At 44.0% G+C, this 20,637-nt stretch overlaps 1 protein-coding gene across 26 annotated transcripts in view; it reads right to left on the bottom strand.

Moving 5' to 3' along the window:
- Positions 1-20,637, bottom strand: part of ttn.2 (titin, tandem duplicate 2) — a 181,506-nt gene that overhangs the window by 29,871 nt on the left and 130,998 nt on the right. For all 26 annotated transcript variants that reach the window (XM_014173782.2, XM_045707534.1, XM_045707532.1 and 23 more), the window contains 8 exons: positions 20,301-20,588; positions 19,474-20,061; positions 19,213-19,317; positions 18,873-19,070; positions 18,467-18,763; positions 17,777-18,364; positions 17,381-17,683; positions 42-17,153 (listed from right to left, as the gene is read on the bottom strand). In XM_014173782.2, the coding sequence (XP_014029257.2) occupies positions 42-17,153; positions 17,381-17,683; positions 17,777-18,364; positions 18,467-18,763; positions 18,873-19,070; positions 19,213-19,317; positions 19,474-20,061; positions 20,301-20,588 (19,479 nt within the window). The remainder of the gene's footprint in view (positions 1-41; positions 17,154-17,380; positions 17,684-17,776; positions 18,365-18,466; positions 18,764-18,872; positions 19,071-19,212; positions 19,318-19,473; positions 20,062-20,300; positions 20,589-20,637) is intronic.

The following is a 20,637-nucleotide window of genomic DNA, read 5'->3' on the forward strand; positions in this document are numbered from 1 at the left end:
TAAACTTAAATGTTGTTTTCTTATTTTCAATTGTAGTATACCTGTAATCTTTGCACCATCTTTGGTCTCAGCTGATACACCAACTCCATATTCATTTTCACCTGTGACTCTAAAGTAGTATACTCCTCCCTCCACCAGGTCTGTTACTTTGTAGGTCAGACGATGGCAGGTATCTGTGAGTCTGGTCCATCCCTTTTTGCTTGCCTCACGAATATCAACAAGGTAGTTCTTTACCGCAGCGCCACCTTCATTATCTGGGGTATCCCATGTAACTGTTGCAGAGCTCTTTGTAACATCCTTGAACCCAACATGAGATGGTGGGCCAGGAGAGTCCAGAACCCTGACATTTAATGTACATGCAACTTTTCCAGCTATGTTTTGGAGAGTCACAATATATTTCCCAGAGTCATCTCTTGTTGCTTGTTCCACTGTGATAGATGTGAAGGTATCAGTGGTATCAATACTGGCCCTCACTCTCAGGTCAACAGCAGCCTTGGTCCACATAACATTAGGAACGGGCTTTCCCCTGAATGGCACAGTTAGGGTGAATGAACTACCGTCCTTTACAATGAGTGTCTTTCGCATCTCATTGCTGATATCAAATACTGGTTCCTCTTCCCTCTCTTTAGCCACCTGTGGATCCGTAGGGGGGCTTGGCTCACTGAGACCAATCTTGTTGATTGATTTGACAACAAATATATATTCTGCTCCAGAAGTTAATCCAACGACGGTGAATTCAGTGTTCTTTGTGTTTGAAACACCGACACACCAGTCATCATCGTATTCATCTGTTCTCCTATATTCAACACAGTATCCTGTCACAGGAGCACCACCATCAAACAACGGCTTGTTCCATGAAAGAGAAACAGTAGTCTTGGAGGAATCAATAACTTTAGGTTTAGGTGGTGGAGATGGCAAGAATTGGGGATCCTCCGCCTTTGTTAGTTCGGTAGGAATACTTGGTTGGCTCAAGCCTGCAGCATTTTCTGCATAGACTCTGTACTCATATTCAGCTCCCTCACGGAGATTAGATGCCTTGACCCTGAGGTCATACACAGGCTTTTTGTTCACTCGTACCCAGCGCAATCCAATTTTCTCTCGTTTCTCAATAACATAGCCATAAATGCTGCTTCCTCCATCGGATTCTGGTCTTTCCCAGCAGATTGTCATTGCATCACTTGTGATACTCGTGACTTGAACGTCTGTTGGTGCTGCAGGGACAGTGTATGCATTCTTGGCTCTGGTGGGCTCACTCTCCAGGGCTTCACCGTCTCCATATTTGTTCACTCCCCTTACTCTGAAGATGTATTCATTTCCTTTAAGCAGTTTGGTGACTTTGCATGTTGTAGCTTTCATATCGCCATATACTAAAGTCCAGGTGAGACGACTGGTTTCACGTTTCTCAACAATGTAGTGCATGATTTCTGCACCACCATTTTCTTGAGGTGGTCCCCAGGTCAAAGTGCACTTTTCTGCTGTCAGACCAGTGACCACCAATGGTCCAGAGGATGGTCCAGGGCGGTCAAGGATCTTACAGTTTACAGCCAAGGACCTTGTGCCAGCAACGTTCTGTAGAGTTACAATGTACTGGCCAGTGTCTCTTCTGATAGTGTCTCTGACTATTAATGTGGTTTTGCTGTGTGTTGAAGTAATCTCCACTCTTGCCTTGGCATCAATTTCTTTACCATCCTTTGTCCATGCAATGACTGGACGTGGGCGCCCAGAAATATCTGCATCTATTCTCAAAATATCTCCAGCTTTGACAACTACTAATTGCCTAAACCTGTCTTCCAACTCAATGCGAGGTGAATCCACCTCATCCTTGACTGTGATGGCACCTGTGCTCAGTGATGGCTCACTGAGTAATCCAGCTGCATTCTTTGCAATAACATGGAAGTCATATTGTACGTCCTCTGTAAGGCCTGTAATGTCAAAGTATGTGTCCTGGAGACTGGCGAAATTGCACTTCAGCCAACGGCCATCTGGAAGCTCCCTGCGTTCAACAATGTAGCCAGTCACCTTGGCTCCACCGTCATTCTCTGGCGCCTGCCAAGTAATGGAAACTGAAGTTCTTGTGATGTCAATGACCTCAAGGTTAACAGGTGGATCACAAGGATCTCTTGCAGCTACAGGCTCAGAGGCTTTGGTGCAAGGTCCAATTCCAGCAATATTCTGAGCATAAACACGGAACTCATACAGCAAGCCTTCCTCAATCCCAATCACTTTGAATTCTGTTTCAGCAATGATACCTCTGTTGATCTTTGTCCAGAGAATACTGCTATGTTCTTTCATTTCCAGGTGATAACCAATGATTGGACTTCCGCCGTCACTGGCTGGTTTACCCCATGCAACCAAAATGCCAGACTTTGTAGCATGGGCAACATGGAGGGAAGTGGGAAGGCCAGGTGTCTCGAAGGGGTACTGTGCAACAATTGGAGCGGAGTCCACAGCATGGCTCTTGCCGTAGCGATTTTCAGCTGCAATACGGAACTGATATTCAGTGCCTTGTGTCAAGCGGGGAACTTTAATTGATGTTCTGGCAACTGTGGCTGAAACAATCTGCCATGTTGTAGTGGTAGTATCTCTCTTCTCCACAACATAGTTGTTGATTTGACATCCTCCATCGTAGAGTGGGGCATCCCAAGACAGTGAAATATTGTCAGCACTCACTTCATCTACCTTGATTGCACCTGGTGGGCCAGGTTTATCCAAGATGATAACAGCTATTGTCGCTGATTTCTTGCCAACGGTGTTGGTTAAATTGATCTCATACTTCCCAAAGTCCTCCCTGGTTGCGTCTTTGATAGTAATTTTCGATGAATTTTTTGCTGTAAGAACATTCACCCTGGTTGTCTGCTTCAATACAGCTCCATCTTTTTTCCATTCCACCTCAGGTTCAGGTCTGCCTCTGAATGGAACATCAATCTTCAGATCATCTCCTGCCTTGACACTGTATGTGTTGAACATCAGATCGATGATAGGTTCGATTGTAATGTCCTTTACTACGACAGGGTCTGCCAGTGGCTTAGGTTCACTCTTGCCTTTGTCATTGACAGCAGTAATCCTAAATGAATATTCCTCGCCAGTTGTGAGTCCACCAATAGTTGCTTCCAATGCTTTAATCTCAGTGCATACAGTCCATTTCTCATCGCCCATGGTTTTCATTTCTACTGTATAGCTTGTGATTTTGCTACCACCATCATGATCAGGCTTTTCCCATGCGAGACTCACACTGTCGCGAGTAACATCTACAACTGTAACTTTGCCAGGAGGCAAGGGGGCTTGGGATACCTTGATTGGTTCTGTTGTTTCTGCTGGCAAACCCACACCAAGCTCATTGACAGCTTTGACGCGGAAATAGTAAATTCCGCCCTCCTTAAGGTCATCAATCTTCATGGAATTTCTTACACAGTTATTTGTAACACTTGTAAATGCCAGTCTTGTATTATCTCTCTTTTCCACAATGTAATGGGTGACCTTAGCTCCACCGTCAATCATAGGAGGCTCCCAGGATAGTGATACAGAATCTCTCTTAATATCCTTGACTTCAAAATTCTCAGGGGCACTTGGTGAGTCCAACACCCTGACATTAATGAATGCTGATTTTTGACCACTAAGGTTCTCAAGAGTCAAGACATACTTGCCAGTGTCAAATCTATTGACATTGTCGATGACAAGCATTGTGTAGGAGCTTGTGACCTCAATTTGTGCACGCTCAGTAAGAGGGCCATCCATCTTGGACCACTTTACTTCAGGTTCAGGTTTTCCTTTGATTGTCACAAACAAACGCAGTGTTGCACTTGCCCGTACTTGGACCATTTTCCTAAGGTCTGAATCAAGTTCAATCTCAGGGGCCTCAAGTCTTTCAGATGCAACTACAGACCCTGGAACATCAACATGCTCACCAACTCCTTCAATGTTAATTGCACAGATGCGGAAATAGTATTCAGCATTTTCCCTCAGTTTTTTCACAGTAAAATGTGTTGCTTGTACACCAGTTGGCGGTGTACAGGTTATCCATTCTTCATCTCCTTCTTCTCTCATCTCAACAACATATCCTTTGATGGCTGCTCCACCATCATAGATGGGTCTTGTCCATGAGAGTGACACAGTTGTGCTTGAGTGGTCTGTCACCTTAGGGTTGTTAGGAGGACCAGGTGGATATGTGGCATCACAGGCTTTGATGTATTCTGTTGGTGCACTTGGCACTCCCACACCAGCAGCATTTTCAGCAGACACTCTGAACTCATACGAATGTCCCTCGGTGAGTCCGGTACATCTGAACCTGATGTCATTAAGCCTTTTCTTGTTACATTTTGTCCATCTAATGCCCTCTTTATCTCGTTTCTCCAGGACATAGCCATCAATATCTGAGCCACCATTATCTGCTGGACGTTCCCATGTAAGGACCATTGAGTCCCTTGTAATAGCACTTGCTTCAGGTGTTGAGGGAGCGCTGGGTGTCACAAAAGGATTACGTGCAATAACTGGGTCTGATTCAAGAGGTTCACCAATGCCAAACTTATTTACTGCTGTAACTCTGAAGATGTACTCATTGCCAGGCAAGAGTTTAGTCACTTTGTAGCTGACCGCTTGGATTCTGGGTTCAACTACAGTCCATGACAATCTGCTGGTTTCCCTCTTTTCAATTATATAATGAGAACAGCTTGCACCGCCATCATGTAATGGATGACTCCAGTGAAGATAGGCTTTCTCTGAAGTCACGCCAGTTATCTTCATTGGACCTTCGGGTGGACCAGGTCTATCAAGAACTTTCACGTTGATGGGAATAGATTTTGTTCCACCAACATTGCTAAGATTCAGGACAAAGTGTCCACCATCTACTCTGATACATTCCTTGACTGTTAGAATAGTACGTTGAATGGTTGTTTTGATCTCCATTCTTGGGGTAGTTTGGTCGATTTCTTTTCCATCTTTCAACCATGTGATTTCAGGGAGTGGTTTTCCAAAAATATCAGCATCAATAACAAATGTTTCACCAGCATGGATGACAATACAGTCCTTGAATTTGGGATCCATTGATGCTGTTGGTGCTTCAATTTCATCTTTAGCAGTAATTGCTCCAGTGCTTTCAGAGGGAGCACTGAAAATACCAGATGCATTCCTTGCAATTACTCTAAACTCATACTCACACTCTTCAGTCAGACCTGAGATTGTGAATTGAGTCTCAATTACATTTGTGAAGCTAGCCTTCATCCAACGGCCATCAGGAAGCTTCTTCCTTTCAACAACATAGCCTGTGATCAAGCTACCACCATCATACTGGGGCTTTTTCCATGACAGTGTAATGTGGTTCCTGGTAATATCAATAGCCTCAGGGGTACCAGGTGGATCACATGGGTCTCTGGCGACACAAACATCAGAAATCTTGCTAGGTGGACTCAAGCCAGCAATGTTCTCAGCGAAGACCTTGAATTCATACTCAATGCCCTCTTCAAGTTCATTTGTTTTGAATCGACAGTCAGGAATGAGCAGTTTGTTCAACTTCGTCCAGAGAATGCTGTTCTTCTCTTTGCGTTCGAGGTGGTAACCAAGGATTGGACTGCCTCCATCACTGGTTGGTACTTTCCATTCAACAACCATGTGGTCCTTTGTCACTGATGACACAAATGGAGTACCAGGTGCAAGAGGTTCACTGAAAGGATATTGCACAACAACAGCTGCTGAGTCCAATGACGGACTCTTTCCATATCTGTTTTCTGCAAACACCCTAAACTGGTATTCAGTACCGGTTTTCAGCTTGGTAACTTTGATAGTTGTTCTTGCAATGGTTGCAGACACACACTGCCATGCTACGGTTGTTGTGTCACGCTTTTCCACAATGTAATTGTTTATTTGACAACCTCCTGTGTACGCAGGTGGTTCCCATGCGAGGTTGACATAATTGGAACTCACTTCCTCAATCTTTATAGGCCCTGTGACTGGGCCAGGTTTATCAAGGATGATCACTCCGATTTCTGCAACTTTTTCTCCTATACTGTTGGTAGCTGTGATTTTGTATTTGCCAGAATCCGCTCTGGTTGCCTCTTTTATAGCAAGGATTGTTGATGATGCTGTTCTTGAAACATTCAACCTGGTTGTCTCTTTAATTGCCTGTCCATCCTTTGCCCATACCACTTTTGGTGCTGGGCGTCCTCTTACTGGTATTTCTATCTTCAGATCTTCACCATGTTGGACACTAAAGGTGTTGAATGCCATTACGAAACTAGGTTCAATAGTTAGATCTTTAGCTGTGACAGGGGCAGCTAATACCCTTGTGTCACTCTTTCCTTTGTCATTAAAGGCTGAAACTCTGAACTGGTATTCTTGACCAGCGGTTAGGCCTTCTACAGTTCCCTCACATGTTTTTGTGGTTGTGGATAGGGTCCATTCCTCTGATCCTGCAGGCAGCATTTCTATGTAGTATCCCATTATTCTACTTCCACCGTCATGGTCAGGTTTTTCCCATGCCATTGAGGCGGTTGTCTTAGTCACTTCAGTCAATGTGATCTTTCCTACAGGCAGAGGGACTTCAGATGTCTTCACTGGCTCTGCTGTTTCTGCTGCCAGGCCTACACCATATTCATTCTCAGCCATAACTCTGAAGTAATAAATAACCCCCTCAATGAGATCTCCCACATGGAAACTGTTCCTTGTACACTTGTTTGAAATGTTGGAATAAGCTTTCCTAGTGGATTCACGCTTCTCAACAAAGTAATGCTTGACCCTCGCACCTCCGTCAATGAGTGGGGGCTCCCAAACAAGATTGACAGAGTTTTTCTTAATATCTTTCACTGTGAAGTTTACGGGTGCTCCTGGTGTATCAAGTACTTTGACGGAAACAAATGCAGACTTGGAACCACTGCTGTTTTCCAGGGTCAGAGTGTACTTTCCAGCATCATTTCTGTCACAGATGTCTACTGACAGTTGAGTAAAATCGGCGCCTTTCTCAATTTGAACTTTGTTATTGAAGTCACCTTCATCCTTGGACCAGCTTATTTCTGGAGTAGGACGTCCTTTGAATGGAATATTGATCCTCATGGATCCTCCAGCACGCACAACGACTCCTTTCCTTAGCTCTGAATCCAGCTCAATCTCTGGGGCGAACATTGCATCCACTGGTTTTACAGTTCCTAAAATCTCAGCAGGTTCACCAACACCCAATTTATTGATGGCACATACCTGCACCTTATATTCTTGATGCTCGATAAGTTTTGTGATTTTGAAGGTAGTGGCATTCACTCCTGTTGGTGGAGTGCATAGAGTCCATTCCTCCTCATCGGCTTTGCAGATCTCCACAGCATATCCCTGGATATCGACACCACCGTCGTAAATGGGTCTACTCCATGCGAGTGAAATGGAGTTCTTGGTAGTATCAACCACATGTGCATTAGTGGGAGCACCAGGTTCAAAGGTTGGATCACAGGCTTTGGTGTAAGGAGTTGGTTCAGTTGGTTGGCCGACTCCTGCAGCATTCTCAGCAGATAATCTGAATTCATATTCATGATCCTCTGTCAGGCCTGTCACTCTGAAGCGAAGGTCTGTGACTCTGCGTTTGTTGCATTTTGTCCATCTGATTCCAGCTCTATCTCTCTTCTCAATAATGTAACCAGCAATCTCACTTCCACCATCAACCTCTGGGCGAGTCCAGCACACAGTCATGGAATCCCTTGCAATATTGGCTATTTCCAATTCTTGAGGTGGTCCAGGAGTAACAAATTGATTTCTCATTATAACTGGGGCTGATTCAAGAGGTTCACCAGTACCAAATTTGTTGACAGCCATAACACGGAAGATGTACTCATTTCCCTTCAGAAGCTTTGTGACTTTGAACATTGTAGCTCCACAATCACTAGCAACCACAGTCCATGCAAGACGGCTAGTTTCTCTCTTTTGAATGACGTAGTGGGAAATACTGCTGCCACCGTCAGCTCTTGGAGGAAGCCAGGACAGTGAACATTTCTCACATGTGACATTGCTAACAGTGAGGGGTCCCTGAGAGGGCCCAGGTCTGTCCAGTACTCTCACATTGAACGTTACAGTTTTATCTCCAGCAACATTAGTTAGAAGCAACGTATATTGTCCTCCATCCACTCTGATAGCATCTTTGACAACAAGCTTTGCTTGGAAATCTGAGTTCATAATCTCAGCCCTTGCTGAGTTCTCCACTAATGCATCACTCTTGAACCATTGAGCTGTTGGAATTGGCTTTCCTTGCACAGCGGCCTCAAGTGTAAATGTTTCCCCAGCATTGATGATAACAACCTGGCTGTACACTGAGTCAACTTCACATTTTGGTGGATCAACTTCATCCTTTGCTGTGATGGATCCAGTGCTCTGAGAGGGCTTGCTGATAGATCCAGCGGCATTCCTAGCTATGACTCTGAAGTCATATTTGCAATCCTCAGTTAGACCCAGAACTGTGAATACAGTTTCAATGACATTTGTGAAACTTGCCTTCATCCATCTTCCCTCTGGGAGATCGCGTTTCTCCACCACATAGCCTGTGATCAGACTGCCACCATCATACTGTGGTCTTGTCCACTTCAGTTTAACAGAGTGCCTGGTTACAATGATAGCCTCTGGGGTGCCAGGAGGATCACATGGGTCACGTGCCACATATCCCTCAGAGAGTTTGCTGCACGCGCCAATGCCAACGATATTCTCAGCAGACACTCTAAACTCATATTCAATACCTTCCTCCAAAGGAGTAGATTTAAATCTACAGTCTTGGATGAGGGATTTATTGATCTTTGTCCAAAGGATACTGTTCTTTTCCTTTCTCTCAATGTGATAGCCGAAAATGGCACTGCCTCCATCTGAAATGGGTTTGTGCCATTCCACTACCATGTAATCCTTAGTATATGAAGATACGTAAGGTGTTCCTGGTGGTCCTGGCTCCTTGAAGGGATACTGGGCAAGGACAGGTTCAGAATCAATAGCATAACTTTTGCCATATCTGTTTTCAGCAAAGATCCTAAATTGGTATTCTGCACCTGTTTTTAGATTTGTCACTTTAAGGGTATTTCTTGCCACAGTGGCAGAGACTACAACCCAGTTAGTTGTGGTTGTATCTCTTTTCTGGACAACGTAATTTGAAATTGGGCAGCCACCAGTGTATGCAGGTGGTTCCCAGGTAAGTGTGATACTTTCAGCACTGATGTCATCCATCTTGATTGGGCCTGTTGGTGGGCCAGGTTTATCTAGTGTGATTACTTCAATGGTGGCATCTTTGGAGCCAAGCATATTGGTAATATTAATACTATACAATCCACCATCGTCTTTTGTTGCTTCTTTGATGGTTAGATGTGTATTGCGTGCACTGTCGACAACATTAACTCTTGTGGTTTGTTTCAGGGCAGCACCATCCTTTGTCCATGTAATGACTGGTTTAGGATGTCCAGCAATGGGAACTTCAATCTTCAGATCATAGCCAACCTGTACGCTGTACTGGGTTAATTTAGGTCTTATGTCAGGTTCAATGACAAGGTCCTTTGCTACTACTGGACTGGCGAGAAGTCTAGAGTCACTCTTTCCTTTGCTATTAACAGCAATTACTCTGAATTGATACTCCTGTCCTTGGGCTAAGCTAGTGACAGTAGTTTCAAGGTATTTACATTGAGCACATAGTGTCCATTTGTCACTATCTTTGGCTTGCATTTCAATCTCATAATGGCTTATTCTGCTGCCTCCATCATGATCTGGTTTCTCCCACTTAAGAGAGACACTATTCCGTGTCACATCCAGAACTGTAACTTTACCGGGAGGTTGAGGTACCTCTGAAATCTTTACGGGTTCAGGGGTCTCTGCAGGTAAGCCAATGCCCCACTCGTTTTCAGCAAGAACTCTGAAGAAATAGATACTTCCCTCCACAAGTGGTTCAATCTTCCATGACATCTTATGACAGGTTGTGACAGGGGAATACACTTTCCTAGTGCTTTCTCGTTTCTCAACATGGTATTGCTTAATTTTAGACCCCCCATCCAAAATAGGTGGCTCCCAAGTAAGGGTGACTGAATTCTTTGTTATCTCCTTGATAGCGAAATTTGCAGGCATACTAGGTGAATCAAGTACTCTGACACTGATGAAGACAGATTTAACTCCACTGGAATTCTCTGCAGTAACAGTGTACTTGCCAGTGTCAAATCTGTCAACATTTTCAATCAGGAGTGAGGCATAACTGCTTGTATTGTCAATCTGTGCCGTCTCCTTGAGTTCTCCATCAGCCTTTCCCCATTTCAGTTCAGGAGCCGGCCGTCCCCTAACAGGAATGAACAACCTAAGAGCACTTCCAGCTCTGACATTAATCATCTTCCTCATGTCAGCGTCAAGCTCAAGATCTGGTGCTTCCAATTTCTCCTCTAGAAGAACTGATCCAGGGACATCTGCATGCTCACCAACACCAACCTTGTTTATGGCACAGACTCTGAATTTATACTCATGCTTCTCAAGTAGTTTTCGAACTGTAAATGTAGTGTGTGTGATTCCGGCAGGTGGAGTGCACATTGTCCATTCATCAGATGCTCCTTCACAGGCCTCCACTAAGTATCCTTGAATCTCACAGCCACCATCATAGATAGGTTTGCCCCATGACAAGGACACAGATGTTCTTGTTGTGTCAGTCACTTTGGGATTATTTGGTGGACCTGATGTGAAGATAGCATCCAATGCCTTGTAGTAAATAGTTGGTTCACTTGGTTTACCAACTCCAGCAGCATTCTCAGATGAAACTCGGAACTCATAACTGCGGTTCTCAAGAAGACCTGCTACTCTGAAGCGCAGCTCACTCACTGTACGCTTATTGCATCTGGTCCAGCGCACACCTTCTTTATCACGCTTCTCAATAACAAATCCAGAAATGGCATTTCCACCATCCTTTTCAGGTCTTTCCCAGGTTACCACCATTGAATCTTTTGTGATGGTAGAGACTTCCACATCTGTTGGTGGATCAGGTGTCACAAATTGATTTCTGGAAATCATTGGCTCAGATTCAAGAGGTTCACCAATTCCGTATTTGTTCACAGGAATCACTCGGAAGACATACTCATTTCCAGGAACAAGTTTTATGATCTTCAGATTTAGAGTCTGCACTTTAGGTTCAACCAGAGTCCAAACCAATCTGCTAGTCTCTCTCTTCTCAACGATGTAATGAGAAACATCACTACCTCCATCTTGTGCTGGTGGTCTCCAGGCAATACAAGCCTTTTCACTTGTGACTCCATAGATTGAAATTGGGCCTCCTGGTGGACCAGGTCTGTCTAACACTTTGACATTGATGTGCACTGACTTCTCTCCACCTACATTTTTCAAAAGTAGGATATATTGGCCTCCATCAACACGGATTGCCTCCTTAACACTCAATGAGGCTTTAAAAGCGGTGTTCTTTATCTCAAGACGTGCAGCCTCCTTTATTTCTACGTCGTTTTTCATCCAATGGACTGAGGGTACAGGTTTTCCGAAAATATCTGCACAAAGGTTGAACGATTCACCTGCCATCAGAACAATTGTTGAAGAGTACTTTGAGTCCATCTCTATTTTGGGAGGATCAACTTCATCCTTTGCTGTTATAGACCCAGTGCTCTCAGATGGAAGACTGTAAACACCTGCTGCATTTCTTGCAATGACACGGAACTCATAGCACTGGTCTTCAACTAAGCCAGTAACAATAAATTGGGTCTCAATGACATTGGCGAAACTGGCCTTCATCCAGCGCCCTTCAGGCAGCTCTTTCTTCTCCACAACGTAGCCAGTGATTTTGCTACCTCCATCTAACTCTGGCTTAGTCCATTGGAGAGTGACAGCTCCTCTTGTGACAATGACAGCTTCAGGCTTGCCTGGACTGTCACAGGGGTCTCTTGCTACACGGATTTCTGACAATTTGCTTGCTTTGCCAACGCCAACAATATTTTCAGCATAAACTCTGTACTCATATTCAATACCTTCATCAAGACCACTGAGCTTGAACCTCAAGTCTGGGATCAGTTGTTTGTTTTGTTTAACCCAGAGGAGGCTGTTTCTCTCCTTACTCTCAAGGTGATATCCCAAAATCTTGCTCCCGCCATCACTACCAGGCTTCTCCCATACGATAACCATGCTGTCCTTTGTAGATGATTGTACAATTGGGGTCCCTGGTGCACTTGGGAGATCAAATGGATATTGAGCAACAATATTTTCTGATATAAGTACTGGACTCTTTCCATATCTGTTTTCAGCAGCAATCCTGAACTGATATTCACACCCAGTCTTCAACCGAGCTGCTTTAATGGTGGTTCTTGCAACTGTTGCAGACACAATCTGCCAGTTTGTGGTGGACGTTTCCCTCTTTTCTACTACGTAGTTGTTAATGGCACAACCACCCACATATGTAGGTGGGTTCCAGGACAGTACCACACTGTCAGAAGTGACTTCATCAACAGTGATTGGGCCAGTTGGAGGACCAGGCTTATCAAGAACAACAACTGCAATGTCCACTGTTGATTCACCAGCTGTGTTTACAAGTTTGATGGTGTACTTTCCCACATCCTCCCTGCTGGCTTCCTTGACCACAAGATGCAAATGTGTATCAGTGGCATCAGCATTGACTCTGGTTGTTTCTTTTAGTGCGACACCATCCTTGAGCCAGGTCACAACTGCTTTGGGGCGAGCAGCATATGGCAAATCTATCTTGAGATCATCTCCTGCCAATACACTGAATGTGGTGAACAGCAGCTTGAATACTGGCGCAATAACAAGATCTTTGGCTACCACAGGTACACTAAGTAGACGAGGATCACTGGTTCCTTTTTCGTTATGTGCTGACACACGGAACATATATTCTTCACCTTGTGTCAGTCCAAGAACAACAGCCTGTGTGATTTTTGCAACGGCACACTGGGTCCAAGTTTCACTGTCTTTGCCATGCATCTCAACAATATATCCGGAGATTCTGCTACCTCCATCGTGATCTGGTTTTTCCCAAGACAGAGAGACACTGGTGCCTGTGACATCAACAAGAGTTACTTTGCCTGGTGGAAGTGGTTTCTCTGATACTCTGACTGCCTCAGGAGTCTCTATTGGAAGTCCAATGCCAAATTCATTCTCAGCCAGAATTCTGAAGAAATATGTGTTTCCTTCCTCCAGGCCACCAATCTTCCAGCTAGATTTAACGCATTGAGCACAAACTGTGGAGTAAGCTTTTCGTGTTGATTCACGTTTCTCCACAACGTAGTTTCTAATTCTGGAGCCACCATCAATAAGGGGTGCATCCCACATGAGTGATACTGAGTCTCTGGTGACCTCCCTGATTATGAGGCTTTGTGGTGCTCCAGGTGTGTCCAGCACTCTGACATTCACATATGCAGTTTTGCTTCCTGAGGCATTTTCCACTGTCAACATGTACTTTCCACTGTCAAATCTGTCAACATTTTCAACCATAAGAGCAGTAAATGATGATGTGGTGTCAATAGTTGCTCTCGTAACAGGCTCTCCATTTTCTCTGGACCACTTGACATCAGGAGTTGGTCTTCCTTTAATAGGTACAAAGAGTCTCAATGTGCCGCAAGCTCTAATGCAGACAACCTTACGAAGCTCTGCACCAAGGTCAATTTCAGGAGGAAGCAGCCTGTCCTCTGCAATTGGTGTGCCAGGCACTTGTGCTGGCTCTCCAACCCCTTCACAGTTAATTGCGCAAATGTTGATTTTATAATCTTGGTTTTCTACCAGGTTAGTGATGGTAAATGATGTCCCAACTAATCCCTTCTTAGGGGTCCGAATTGTCCATTCATCTTCCTCAGGTAGACAGGTCTCTACAACGTATCCAATGATATCAGAACCACCATCATATACAGGTTTGTTCCAGGCAACTGTAATGGATGACTTGGTTGTGTCCAAGACTCTTTGATTTCCAGGTGGTCCAGGTTGGAAGATTGTGTCTACTGCCTTGTAGAATTCACTGGAAGGACTTGGTGTACCTAAACCAGCATTGTTTTCTGCTATGATTCTGAATTCATATTCATGCCCTGGTGTGAGCCCCGATACTTTGAACCTCAGGTCAGTTACAGTCCTCTTGTTGCATTTAACCCAGCGAAGACCGGTTTTGTCTCTCCTTTCAACAACATAGTTGAAGATGTCGCTTCCACCGTCGTGATCAGGGCGTTCCCAGCAAACAACCATGGTGTTCTTTGTGATGGTCGTCACCTCAGGTGTTGATGGAGCATCAGCTGGCACATATGGATTTGTAGAAACCATTGGGTCGGATTCAAGGGGCTCTCCAGTTCCATACATGTTGACAGCCATAACTCTGAAGATATACTCGTTACCCTTCAACAACTTGGTAACCTTAAACCGGTTAACTTGTAAGTCTGTTGCTACATTTGTCCAAGCAAGTCTACTTGTTTCGCGTTTCTCAATGATGTAATGCAGAATCTTTGCACCTCCATCATGTGATGGTGGCAGCCATGAGAGGATACATTTCTCAGCAGTGACGTCTGTAACAGCAAGTGGACCATCTGGAGGTCCAGGTCTATCAAGAATCTTAACATTGAAGGTATGCTTTGCAAAACCACCAGGATTGCTGGCAGTTAAAGTGAATGTGCCACCGCACCTTCTTAGAGAATCTTTGTTGACTAAGGTTGTAGAAAAGTCATAGAGTTTGATTTCCAACTTGGCTGTATCTTCAAGTTCCTTCCCGTCTTTGGTCCATACCAGTGTTGGTATTGGTCTGCCTGTTACGCTGGCAGCAAGTTTGAAGACATCTCCCGCTTTCACAACCACAGTACTATTATAGATTGTATCAACTTCAAGTTTGGGCTCCTCAACATCATCTCTGCAAGTGATTTCCTCTGATGGTAGAGATGGCTTACTGAGACCGCCAGCTGAGTTTCTTGCCATAACATGGAACTCATAAGTAGCATCCTCTGTGAGACCGCTAACAGTGAATGTTGTCTCAAGGACGTTGCTATAGTTGGCCTTGAGCCAGCGTCCGTCTGGGAGTTCTCTTTTTTCTACTTGGTACCCAGTTATTGAGAATCCTCCATCACCTTCAGGTCTTGTCCACTGAAGAGTCACCTCATGTCTGGTTACATTCAATGCTATTGGTTGGCCAGGTGGGTCCACTGGATCCAGAGCAAAGGTAGTCTCAGAATGCTTGCTTGCCCTGCTCAAACCAGCCACGTTTTCAGCAATAACGCGGTACTCATAGGCGATTCCGTCCACCAAGCCTGTTGATTTGAACATGTTCCCTACTACAAGTGCTTTGCTGATCTTCTGCCACAGGATACTGTTTTTCTCTTTCCTTTCAATGTGATATCCCAAAATGGGGCTTCCACCATCGGAAGCTGGTTCATCCCAGCTAATAGTCATAGAATCCTTGTTGAAGTGGACAATTTCAGGAAGGCCTGGTTGACCTGGCACATCAAATGGATAAGCAGCAACCACTTGTTCTGAGACTATACAGGGTCCAATTCCGTACCTGTTCTGGGCTTTAACACGGAACTGATACATGATTCCTGTTGTGAGACGAGCAGCTTTGAATGTTGTACGGATAACCGTTGCTGCTAATTCAACCCATGATGTGCCTGTGGTTTCTCTAGCCTCAACAATGTAATTGTTAATGGGTACACCGCCATCATTCTCTGGACCTTCCCATGATAAGAGAATGTAGTCACAAGAAACTTCTTCAAGCTTAATTGGTCCAGTAGGAGGTCCTGGAATATCATGGACTTCAACAGTAATTGTCTCTGTCGTTGTTCCAAGTATATTCTTGCCAGTCATCGAATATTGACCACCATCGCTCCTTTTGATCTCATTGATGTGGAGAGTAGTTGAGGTTGCAGTAGTATCCGTATTGATTCTCTGCGTCTGTTTAAGTGTGTCCTCACCTCTCTTCCATGAAACTGCTGGTCTGGGGCGACCCAGAACCGGAATTTCAACCTTCACATTATCACCAGCCTTAGCAATGACCAAAGACTGGTAGACTCCACGTAGGTCAAATGCAGGCGCTGTTGTTTGCTCTCTAATGATAGCAGGTCTGCTTTCACGTGGATCACTTCTGCCAGAGCTGTTCACTGCCATGATGCGGAACACATACTCCATATTTTCAATGAGATCTGTGGCTGTGTAGTCAAGAGCCTTTACAGTTGTTACATGGGTCCATGTCTCTGTGTCCTTCTTCTGTGCTTCAATAACGTATCCAGTAATCCTACTGCCACCATCATGTTTTGGCTTCGTCCATGCAAGGCTTGCGGTGTCCGCTGACACATCAGTGACGTACAGATTTTCAGGGGCAGTAGGTGCTTGGGATGCTCTGATTGTCTCAGGTGTCTCTGCTGGCTCGCCAACGCCCAGATCATTTTCAGCAGATACTCTGAAGTAATATTCAGAGCCTTCATCCAAGTTGTCAAACTTGAAGGAGCATTTCTGCCAGGTTGTAGTGATTACTGTGTAAGCCTTTCTTGTGGCCTCTCGTTTCTCAATGACGTAGTTAATGATCTTTGATCCACCATCAATAATGGGGATTTCCCACTGCATAGTGATACTTGTTTTGGTGATTTCACGTGGTGTCAAGTTCACAGGTGGTCCTGGTGAATCCAGTACTCTGACGTTAACAAATCCATCTCTCTTACCAGCAACATTCTCTAATGACAGCATGTATTTTCCAGCATCATATCTTGTGCAGTCAGGGATAACCAGGAGAGTATACGACTCCGTAGTATCAATGTGTTCACGGCCACCTTTACCAAGAATGGCATCATCTTTCATCCAGGTTACTTCAGGAACTGGACGTCCTTTAATTGGCACGAAGATACGAATGGATCCACGGACCCTGACAACAAGGGTTCTTCTATACTCAGCATCAAGCTCATAGTCGGGAAGTGTCTCACGGTCCTTAAGTTCAACAATTTCTTCAACCTCTGCTGGTTCACCAACTCCCTCTGTATTCATGGCTCTGACTCTGAAATAGTAGTTCCCACCAGCCTTCAGGTCTGACACAACGTATTCTGTAATTCTCAATCTTGTGACGTCTGTGACCCAATCGTCATGTCCTTCCTTCTTGTGCTCAACAATGTATCCTGCTACATCCAGGCCGCCATCATAGTGGGGTTTACCCCAGTTGAATGTGGCTGTTGTCTTGGTGGTGTCAGTAATTCTTGGGTTAGAGGGAGGTCCTGGTGGATCTAAAAAGAAGAAAGAGAAGACATATATCAAGACTTATCACCTGGTAAATCAAATCAAATCAAATTTTGATTTGGTATTATTAGATCTACTGGTTTACACTTCATAATAACTTTCATAAATATATTTGAATTGTATTTATTATGGTCAATTAAAAATAATTTCTTATTTACAATGACGGCAGGGAATAAATTATTTGTTTTGAAAAATACCCTTTGTGTTTACTTACATACAATATCCTTTGTCATCACATAAGCAGATGGTTCACTGGGTTCCCCAAAGCCAGCTTTGTTTTCTGCTGTTACTCTGAATTCATACTGAACACCTTCCGTCAGTCCTTGTACTTTGAAACGTAGGTCAGAGACCGTTTTCTTCGATGCTCTCACCCATCTCATTCCTCTTCTCTCTTTCCTCTCAACCTGATAGCCTCTAATATCACTTCCACCATCTTTAACTGGCCTCTTCCAGAAAATGGTAACAGCGTTTCTGCTGACATTGTCAATCTCTGGGATTCCAGGTGGGCCTGGTGGGCCTGGAGAAAAAGAGGAGCAAAATACATTAACAATGATGTGTAAAATACTACAGTACTGTCAAATAGAATATTCTGAATATTCAAGCAACTTACCAAAGCTGTCAACCATTTTGACTGAGCCAGATTGGGTCCCATCACCAGTGCCATACTGGTTCACTGCAGACACACGGAAGATGTACTCATTGCCCTTGATCAGCTTGCTTGCAACAAATCTGCAATCAAATATATTTTCAGCAAGTTTGGTCCAGAGAAGACGGCTTGTTTCTCTCTTTTCCAGTGTGTAGGATTTGATTGCGCAGCCGCCATCCTCTTCTGGTGGCAACCATGTCAATGTGCACTTCTCAGCTGACACACTGCTAGCTTCAATTGGGCCTGGAGGTCCAGGGATATCAAGAACCTTGACCTTAACATGTTCTTCTCTGATACCAAAAGGATTACTGGCTGTAATTGTGTACTCTCCAGTGTTCTTCCTGCTTGCATATTTAATAGACAACGTTGAAGTAGTTGGAGTGCTTGTGATCTGGACAATATCTGAGGTCTTGAATTCTCTTCCTGCCTTGGACCACACAGCTGTAGGTGGAGGTTTGCCAAGAATCTTGGAAGCAGATACTACAATGGTGTCCCCAGCTCTGACAGAGACACCTTCCTTCATGTCTGGATCGATAGTGATGCTTGGTGGTTCTGTGAAAAAACGATGCAAGAGAAATTAGGCTACTGTCCATGTCCTAGTTTAGTATGTATTCTATCGACTTTGTCTTGAAATAAACACTTTTTTTTACTTACCAAACTCATCTTTGCAGATAAGGGTATCAGTTTGCTCTGAAGGAACACTGATTGCGCCAGCTGCATTCTTAGCTCTGATTCTGAATTCCATGCTGCTGCCTTCTGTAAGGTCTGGCACGGTAAATGCAAGGCCTTGGACATTGATATGATTTGCTTTCATCCAGGTCTTTCCTGGCAGTTCCAGTTTCTCAACCAGGTAACCAGTCAGTTTGTGTCCACCGTCGTACTTGGGTGCAGTCCACATAAGTGTTACAGTGCTTCTGGTTACATTGATGACATCAGGCTTACCAGGAGGATCTGTGGAGAAACAAAAAAGCCAGTAAGTTATCAAGATAAGAGTACATGTTGACAGAATTCTTATGATATCAATAGGACAGAAAGAGAAAGAGAATGAAACAAAACCTACCAATTGGATCAAGGGCGATGACTGGTTCTGTTGCCCTGCTTGGCCTTCCTAAACCGGCCGCATTCATTGCCATAACTCTAAATTCATACTCCAGGCCTTCAATCAGTCCAGTCACTCTGCAGTCCTTCACTCTAATGGGGGTCTTAGTGGCTCTCTTCCACATCAAGCTGTTCCTCTCTTTGTATTCAACATGATAGCCTGCAGAGATAATAATAATAACAATACATTATTATTTACCATTCAGCAAATGCTTTCCACAGTAATCTCAGGAATAGTTCATTTTCCATGTCCATTTTCCTTATAGTCTATGGATTACTAAAAATAGTGTTTTCATAATTACCAGTGATTGGTGAGCCTCCATTTTCTTTAGGATCAGTCCAATTCAAAATGGCAGACTCATGGCGAATGCTCACGATCTCTGGTGGTGCAGGTGCGTCAGGCACATCTGGTGAAACAAGAATGTTTTGAGTTTTGTGAAATTATTGCCATATAGTACATCTGTCAATCAATCATCAAACTATTGGCAGAACACAGATTTCTGTCCTAAAAACTATTTATTTCAAACATTTTAAAATATATTATCAATATGACAAGAACTCACTGAATGGATGCTGAGCCACCACTGGGTCAGATTTGAGGCATTCTCCAACTCCATATTTGTTTTCTGCAAACACTCTGAAGATGTATTCAGTACCATCATGGAGCCTGGTAACTCTCATGGTATTCTTCTGGATAGCGGAGGCCACAGTAGCCCATTTGTTGGCTGTTGATTTCCGCTTCTCCAGAATGTAGTTGGATATTTCAGTCCCACCATCATCTTTTGGTGGACCCCACTCCAGAGTGATTCCATCGGCAGTGATTTCATCAAACTTGAATGGTCCTGTTGGTATTCCTGGTTTTCCAACCACCCTAATCTGCATCTTTGCTTCTTTGACTCCTGCTGCGTTTCTTAGCAGGATTGTGTAATTTTCTGCATCACCTCTCTGGCAATCACGGATGAGCAAAGTTGTCAAAGTTGGTGTAGATTCAACTGACATTCTTCCACTGTCTCCAAGAGAAACATGTCCCTTCTTCCAGATGGCTGACGGTGCTGGTTTGCCAACAATAGGGACTTTGATACGGACTGTGCTTCCCTCCTTAGCAACATAGCACAGATCTGGGATGCCACTCAGGTCACAGTCAGGTGCAACTACAAGGTAGGAACACAATATTTATGAATCTATGTAACAGATAATATGAAGCAGACAAATTCAGTAAATGTAATGCTAAAATAGAACACATTTATCCTAGGACAATTAGAAACATTTGAAGAAAACTTTAAGATTGCCAATAGATGTACATATATAAAATGGCCATGCATTTAGTCTCCGGTGTATTTTCTGAGTGGTTTGATAGCCTAGCTAATTAACACTGGACTATTGGACTTACCAATTTGATCTTTAGCGATCACAGTGAGCTCCGAAGGTGGACCCTCTCCAGACTCATTGATTGCTTTCACTCTGTAAGAGTACTCCTTTCCTTCTTCAAGTTCAACCATCATGTGCGACATGACCTTTCCTTTCACTAGCTCCTTATACTTCTCTTCACCTTCCTGAAGCTCCAGAAGATAGGCACTGATGTGACTTCCACCATCACTGATTGGTTTCTTCCAGCCAATATGAATGGAATCTTTACTGATCGACAGTGCCTTGAAATCCATAACTGCTCCAGGTAGTTCTGAAATCAGGTAACAAGGTTATAAACTACATTTAACATCTAATAGTAT

The sequence above is a fragment of the Salmo salar genome, chromosome ssa25 (assembly GCF_905237065.1).
Source record: "Salmo salar chromosome ssa25, Ssal_v3.1, whole genome shotgun sequence".
In the NCBI taxonomy this organism is placed as follows: domain Eukaryota; kingdom Metazoa; phylum Chordata; class Actinopteri; order Salmoniformes; family Salmonidae; genus Salmo; species Salmo salar.